This window comes from Aulonocara stuartgranti (genome assembly GCF_965226115.1).
Source record: "Aulonocara stuartgranti genome assembly, chromosome: 11".
Taxonomy (NCBI): domain Eukaryota; kingdom Metazoa; phylum Chordata; class Actinopteri; order Cichliformes; family Cichlidae; genus Aulonocara; species Aulonocara stuartgranti.
In genome coordinates, this window is record NC_138947.1 from 8,802,698 (window position 1) to 8,811,311 (window position 8,614).

Consider the following 8,614-nt stretch of genomic DNA (forward strand, 5'->3'; position numbering starts at 1 on the left):
TGCTCTATTTTTAAAGTGTTACAAAGAAGTTTTATGCTTCAGACTACATGAAAGTATCCTCTGTCGTTGCTGTCACAACTCATACTGACTATGACTTCCTGTTCATTAACATTTTTGTAAGACCTGCTTTTTTGTGAATACGGAAATGAGACTCAAAAACACTGGCATCAGAAAACTGAAACCACGCTTTAAAAAATGAAGTGATTCAAGATGGCAGATGAACAAAGTAAAAAATTAACAGCACTAAATCTATTATAGTCGAACTTTAATGAAAAAAGTGTTGTGACAGTGAAGCATACATGATAACAGGAGTAAACTGTAAGATGCATGCAAAATCATTTTTAGGGAACTGTCCATTCAGCACCACAAAACTATAACAGAAGCAAAATAAAGTGGTATGTTGGTCATTATTAGCTGTTAGCTTTTATACAAGTATGGACACGAGGTGTTTCAGAAGTAACAACAAAGTGCACCACAGAACTGCAGAAGATTTGTTTTGGGTCATTTGGAAAGTTTTATCTTTCATCTTCCCAACTTAGACTTACTGTATCTGACCTGCAATTTAAAAAAAGAAAGAAAGAAAGAAAGAAAGAAAGATAAACACAAACTGAATTTTGAATTTGTTTTTGTCAAAAGAAGTTGAAGTGTCCTAATTCTTTCACAGATAACAGGTTTCCCATTTTACATGATTGCTAGAAGCCGAATTTGTTTACAAAGGAACATTTTCTTTCTTCCTGCTTATCTCTATCCATGCAGTAAGTTTTGGTTTTAGTCCTGAAGTAGCCAAGATATGCCTTCACTCACGTACTACGAGGTAAATTTTCACAACAGTGAAAAATGATAGACATCTCAATACCTAGAACAAAAAATAAAATCTGTCTGGCTAGATATTTCCAGCTTTCTGCTAAGCTAGAACCCAAGTTAATCTTTTTAATCACAAAAGAAAAACGTTAAATTGCTGGGTGGCCCAACCTTTTTGTAATTCACATGTATGACCTATTTGCGCTGTGAAAACAAACCTAAGAGGTAAGGACTGTGGACCTTTGACACCAAACATATCAGGGTTTGACCCATGCCTCACATGATGATTGTTTGTGTGCGTTCTGACTTCATCTGTAGCCACAGATTTACCATCAGTGTTAATCTGAACGGACAATATTGGGTTAAATTGTGAACTCTGACTTCAAACAGAGATGTTTGACCCAGGTTTAAGACTTGGGTGCTACTAGGCTTAGTTTCAGGCTGAACTCAATTTCCTGTTAATGGTCAAACCATTTGTACTGACATTTTGTCTTTTGTAGCCTTTATTCATCTAGAGAAAAACCAAACATTTTTTGTAAAACATTTTTTTCAAGTGGTTTTTCTTATGTTGGTGATGATCTTTATTCTCAAATCTTAAAAGGATTTTAATTAAATTAATTTTTCATTGTGACCTTTTGTAGAATATATCCATTAGATGATACATAAGCCATTCCGTCCTCATATTAATTTGATTAGAGGAGAACCATGCTGCGAGGGTAACATCTACAAACCAATAAAAGGTTAAAGTCAGCCCACATAAATCAACTTACCTTAAATTTTTTTAATGTGATGGCCATGGTCATGCCATAGGACAGTGATCCCACCAAATCTACAACAGAATGGCTGGGAAAAAAAATCAACAAGTTGCTTGATTCTTTGACGTTTTTAGTCAAACTTCAGGCCTCAGCATGATTTAAATGCTGTGGCAGGACACTTAGGGAGATTTGCATAAATGAATATCTGCAGAACTCAATCAAATGAAGCAGCGTTATAAAAAAGGTCCAAAATCCCACCATGATGTAAGAGATTGATAAAGTCGTACACAAATGATTTTTTTCCAATTACTGCTGCAAAAGGTGGTTCTACAAGCTCCTGGCTTTCATATACAAGCACTGATACGCTTTGCCTAAATGATGGGAAATTTGTCATAGGCATCTAACTTTTCGTGAATAACTTCTTGTTCATTAAAAACATTAAAATTAAAATGCTAAAAAATCATTTAAAGGTCAACTTCAGTCTTGCCGTCTGCAGAGAGTCTCTATTCACATGAAATGAGCTCTCAGACCCAAAAATGTGCACATAAGAGATACAGATGCACATGTGCAACACGGGCGATCGTGGCTCAAGAGTTGGGCGTTCGCCTTGTAATCGGAAGGTTGCCGGTTCGAGCCCCAGCTTGGACAGTCTCTGTCGTTGTGTCCTTGGGCAAGACACTTCACCCGTTGCCTACTGGTGGTGGTCAGAGGGCCCGGTGGCGCCAGTGTCCGGCAGCCTCGCCTCTGTCAGTGCGCCCCAGGGTGGCTGTGGCTACAATGTAGCTTACCATCACCAGTGTGTGAATGTGTGCGTGAATGGGTGGATGACTGGATATGTAAAGCGCTTTGGGGTCCTTAGGGACTAGAAAAGCGCTATATAAATACAGGCCATTTACCATTTACCATTTACAAGCACAGACTGGAATCTGTTGGCTCAGCTGCTGATGAATGATGTGGAAGAAAGTGTGTTTGCAATGCTAGCCAGATAGTTACCATCCAGTTGGGATTAGGTGGTCATTACAGGATTACTCCCATCAGAGACCCCAATGCTGTTGATGCACATGAAAATCATTGATTAGCGCATAGTGTCTTTGGCGTAGCACACCTGCAAAAACACAGATGTGTACATGTTTTCTGCTATTTTCACATGCATGTGCTTTCTCTCTGGTCTTTATTTCTTTATAGCTGCAGTTCTTAGATAGAGACACACCCTCACCCAACATTTCTTTCATGTTGAACTATAAAACTTCTGAGGTCACTGAGAGAGGCGGAGGGGGAGAATTTGCATGCCAAAGTGGAAATTTGCTCTTTTGCAGAACAGTTTGCGGTCAGCTTTCTCTCTGTTTGTGCTTCCAAATTATTTGTTCTCACTTGTTCTGTAGAAGCCGATAGATTTTGTGCATGTTAGAGCGTGAAGTGGATCGGCACAGTTAAGGGGTTTTGTGGGTTTTTTTGGATCTAATTAGACCTGGTTGGGTGGGTGTACTTAGAAACACAAGCTGCTTAATCAACCGCCTCACCCATTAAACAGTTCAACAGAGACTCAAACAATGAAGCTGCAGACCATAACGTCTAATGTCTTATCATCCATGTGTGTTTTCAATTTTCTTGCCTGTGTGAGCAGATTTAGCAATTAAAGGAAATTAGCCACTTTTGACTAATATAGAAAACAACATACTTAAGATATGAAAAAGACACCAAACTATCGATTCTAGTCATTAAGAGATTTAAGGTATTTTAGCCAAAGTCAGTTCTTTTTTATTGCATTAATTTGTTTTTAGCACACACCGAAAGCCCGGTGCGTGATCTAATGGATTAATTTAAATGTAAAGTGTGATTTTATAAAAAGATATAGTAAAAACTTTTCAGCTATTTGCAGCACACACAGACACCCATCTGCCACACACACACCCACACACATACTACCAGAGTCTCTCTTTCTTAAGCCCTAGACGATGGACTGTCTGATTAGAACTTCTCTCTGGAGTCTGTGAACATGCGCAGTCTTTAGGGAGCAGTCTGTAGTCTCCACCACATACATGCAAAGACAGATTCATCCACACACGTAAACACTGGCAGATATTCTAAGAGGTAGCTCTTGTGTGTGCTTCCATACGCACGCAAACACAGTGAGATACCAGGCTGTAGTCTCCAGTCTGAAAAACCCTCTCCATTCTCATGGAGATAAGAAGCGTGTCTCTTTGTTGGCAGACGCCCGTACCGTTATCACCTTATCAGAAAGCCAATCCAGCGAAGGCAGCGCTGCAGAGTGTGTGTGCGCATGTGTGTGAGTGTCTGTGTGTCTGTGGTTGCAAGGGCCCACCCTTGACTCTAGTTAAGTGGGGGTCCTTTGTCATGCAGCAGGTGCTGTTGTCAGTCAATTTGTCTTAATTTTAAAGACCCGTGGGAGTTGCAGTGTATTTGCATCACTCTGTTAAAACACAGGCTGATTGGGTAAACGTTAATTAATCCTCATTCTTACTCCTAATGGACTTAAAATACAACCCATCTAAAGTTGTCTGAGAGAATCTGTGGCCCATTAACATTTTGAACAGCACCATTGTCTTTGCGTGTGTCTACATGGCTAAATCCCTTCTTCTTCTTTATTCTCTTTGCAGTTTGTAAACAACAAAACTGCATCTAGGCCACCACCTGTGGGAAAGCTGCTCCAGTCAGTCCTCTCTACAACATTGTGGTCACAGATTCACTTTATAATTTTTATTGTCATATTTTTCGGCTCCTGTTGTCAGACAGCAGAAAAACAATTATCCTGGCATGGATCCGCTGCCACTCTGATCTCATCTTTGTTTTATAGCATTAGCATCATCATCTTAAAGCAACATCAGCATAACCCCGTATTATTGTAATAGCTACACTGAGTGTTTGACTGAACTGGTATTTAAAATGATAGATGCTGGATGTTTTTTTCACATTAATGCTCTCTAGTACCATTATGCCATTATTTTGGGGGTTCCTTATACCCACTAAACCATCAGGGGTTTTAGGATTTTTCTAACAATATAAGTGCAACTAACTTTGTTAAATGAATAATATAAGTGCAATTAATAGTTTCACTTATATCGACATGGTTTTGCAAAATAATACAATTACTACTTTTGCTCGTCTTCTGTTTTATTTCTAATCCGTCTCATTCATTGCATTTAATAATTTAACAGTCTTAAACAACTGTGCCTGCAGTTTAATTCCTCTGGCTGCAGGCCCCTTGTTAACTGCAGCCACATGGATGGATTTAGGACTGTTTTTTGATCTTAATTCAAAAGTGAGGATGGAAAGAGCTGCCTTCTTGCCTAAAATCAAGGGTTTAAACTTGCTATGATGCCAAGATTGGCCTTCATGAGTTAGTTGAAGTGAGAATAAATAAGTGACAATTCAATTTAGACTCAGCTTAGCTATTAATTAAGACTTTTTGGACCTAAGAGTCAAATCAAGCTTAAATTTACTATTTGTGACCTTCTGATCTTTCAGACCAAACCTCTAGCCATCTTTTTTATTACCCTTCTCTGACGCTTGGGTCACGGTGACAGCAGGCTTCTACAGCTCTTCCCAGGCTTCCCTTGTCACTCTCAACTTCGGCATCACTTTGGCTGAGACCTGATACTGAATGTGATGAATGTAATGTTTTTGAATAAAGAAGTAGAGATATTAAATCATATGTAAGAAAATTTACATATTTTTTATTTTCTTCTCTAGAAAAAGAGAAGAAAGAGGTGTCCAAGGAACCATCAGAGGCGAGCGTAAAAGAAGAAGAGCCGATCAAGGAGACAAAAAAGGAGAAGAAGGAGTCATCCAAGGAGAAGAAGGAATCCAAAAAGGAGTCAACTAAAGAGCCCAAAGAGGAGGCAAAGAAGGAGTCCAAGAAGGAATCATCTTCTTCCAAGGAGAAGAAGGAGTCATCAAAGGAGAAGAAAGAGAAGGAAAAAGAGAAGGAAGGGAAGGAGGCAGGAGACAAAAAAGTGTCCAGGAGATCATCAGTTAAAGTGAAAGAGAAGAAGAAGGAGCCAGAGGCTGCGGAGGGTTAATAGAAACAGTGCGATAACATAATATGCACACACATACAGAAACAAAGCATGTCTAAACAGCATATACAGATACAATATGCACATCTGGGGGCTCGTACATATAAATATACATGTGTTTATATACAGTTCACATTTAAACATATACAAAGCCATGTAATTCAATCAGACACAAATACACATTTATATTCAGTATACACAATAAATACAGTAAATCGACTCAGTCAAGGTCACATGTCTTAGCAGCAAAACAGTTTCCTCCTATTGGGATATTTACATGTTCTAGTAATAGCTGATCTCAAAAACACACACACTCTGCTGATCCACCACATCCAGTAGTTTTACTGTACCCACGGAGACTGAGGAGGAAGGCAAAGTTGTCCTCCTCTCAGACATTTTGCTGACTTTCTCCTTCCGCCTCAGCAGCAATTGAACCCACAGCCCAGTACCTCCCTAATCCCCAACCACGCCCCGGCCCACGCTTACTTCTGGCTGTGACGTCGCACCCGCCTTGTCGCCCCCTCGCATGGCACCAGGCCTTGCCTGAGCCTCCCCCGTCTGTCCACTAAGAATAAACCGCCTGAGACGTTCAGCCATCCTGCTGCTTCCGGGTAAATCAAGGCCACATCCTACATTTGGTTCCGTCGCCACCCCCTCCGACCTGGGGTTTTATTTTTTTAAAGCTGGGATACTCAAGGACATGCGGTGGCTGATGGACACATAATTGTTGCTGTGGGGTCGAACCTGAGACTGTTTTTGCATGATGGAAACCAACAGGGTGTTTCCTGAAAAAGCGGCGTGGCAGTCCAGAGTCTACACGGCCAGTTTAATACTCCAGCCTTTTCTGCTCATCCTTAAATAGTCAGGAACATTGTGAAGGGCAGGCTGGTTTTAACAGCTGCGTACAGCAATGTTATCGCAAGATGTTTGCACCAGAGCAAGAAATGTCTTACTGCACTGTACTAAATGATGTCAAAGAGTTAGTTCATTTACAGTAGAGCAACACTGCATATTGTCTTACTTTGGGTCGTGTCTTGTCTTTGTAAAGTAGATGTGTGTGTGTGTGAGTCCGGAGGGGTTTCCAAAGATGTCCGACAGCACTTCTGTCTAAGCGCATAGGTCCCTTTACATTTCATAGTCAGAAACATCTTCTCTTTACTCTAAACACCACAAATGCAACCATGTTCAAACATTTTAACAAATTTCCCACGTGTGGGACTAATAAAGGTTATCTTATCTTATCTTATCTTATTTTTGAATTATCGAGTCAAAAAGTATGCATTATTTAGGCACCAGGAGAGGGAAGTTTGAAAAGAATATACAATATAAATAGAGTTAGCCAGTCCTCATAAAAAGACGCAAAATAAGATAATTACAGAGGCTCTTTGGTGAGTTTATCATACTGGAACTGGCATGTACAGACTGGTGAGTTTATTGGTCAGCTTAGAATTTAAATGTCTGTACTGGCTGATCAAATTTACAGCATACTGTATGTGCAACACTGAGCTTGAAGGGTGGAGATGCGAATCTGTCTGGACAGTTGAATATAAACCAAAAAGCCGTTCACTGAGTTTTTTCCCCAGACGAAACAATCACTACTTGTTAAAACACATAGTTGCGTCCCTGGTTTAGAGATTTATAAAACAAATATGTGATATTATATTGTAATATATAATTTTGGACACACTCACTCATACAAATCCACTTAAAACGCATAAATTTAATAGCTTTGAGCTATATTTAAGTCAGAATTGAAGCTTATAGACTTCAGCCATATGATCTGTGCCAGCAGCAATCCCAGCGGCTCTGCACTCCTCTACAAGTCAACTGTAAGCATCATGTCTTTATGTTTAGTTTCAGCCCTTCTGTCTGCTGGGAAATTTATATTTAGTTTGTATTGTGTAACAGAGTCCCTGTTTGCAGCAGTGCCTACGGCTACTGCTGACTGATCTGATCAAGAAATGACATAGTAAGGGTGTATATCTTATTTTTGTATGTAAATATTTTAAAATGTAAACTTTGAGCAGAGGTAAAAACGGATCAGCCGAAACCAGCATCAGCTCATCCTTGTCAAGAAGGACAATTAGGTTAAGTTTGTGCTGTTATAAAGGGTTCCCAGTGAACACAAGGTACTACATGGCAATGTTTTGAATACCTTGAATGTTTATAATGTACATTAGGTTTTGTAATTGTTGTATTAGTGGTGCAGATTTACCAAGCTCTCGTTCCGAGGTTGCTTTTTGTAGCCACAGTTCATTTAAAAAAGAAAGTTTCTGTACTCCAGAATAAGTCACGACTTTGTCATTAGTCTGCAGCAGGTGCAAGATCACCAACGATGTGAATGAAATAAACCATGTTTATGAATGTTTACTAATAAAAGTAGTCAGCTGTAAGTTATCAAAGGTAGTGCTGTAATTGTGTTTGGTGAACTTTTAATGTTTATACATGCGGTGTGATTTCCGTCTACGGTGCCCCCTCCCTATAATGCCGTTCACCTTTCACGTTCTTGCTGTTTCGCGGATTTTTTTGTGTGCAATTTCGCATGCTTTTTTTTACAGCGCATTGTGTTCTGCGTCCTCATTGGCTGTAGACCACTGTCAATCAGTCTCCTCCATGCCATGTCTCCTGTACAGTACAGAATGCGTTCAGCTTGTCGAATTTACATAAATCTGCGATCACTAGCAGTATGACTCTGAAGTGCTGTACTGCATATTTATAAATTTCCCCCCCAACAAACACAACAATGTAGATGAAACATTTTGCACCTGCGGTAGCACCCAAAAGGCAGAGGAAGATGCTAACTATCTGTGATGGACCGAGCAGCGAAGGAAAACATAATTGGTTAAATCATGCAAAAAGAATCAAAATCTTGGGCCAATAAAAGAGGTCAAAATAACAGAACTCTACTCAAAGTTGACAACAATACTGATTAATTCTGAACCAAACCAGTTATTCATTGTCCTGTAAATTAATTCCTATATTTAAAGAAAGACAAATGTGAACGCAATGTTATGTATAAGC

The 8,614-nt window shown here is 39.6% G+C and overlaps 1 protein-coding gene across 3 annotated transcripts in view; it reads left to right on the plus strand.

Annotated features, from left to right (window-relative positions):
* The window catches only part of bbs9 (Bardet-Biedl syndrome 9), a 176,008-nt gene extending 168,013 nt beyond the window's left edge, over positions 1–7,995 (plus strand). For all 3 annotated transcript variants that reach the window (XM_082552029.1, XM_082552028.1, XM_082552030.1), the window contains one exon: positions 5,268–7,995. In XM_082552029.1, the coding sequence (XP_082408155.1) occupies positions 5,268–5,596 (329 nt within the window). In that variant the 3' untranslated portion in view covers positions 5,597–7,995. The remainder of the gene's footprint in view (positions 1–5,267) is intronic.
* The last annotated feature ends 619 nt before the right edge of the window (positions 7,996–8,614 follow it).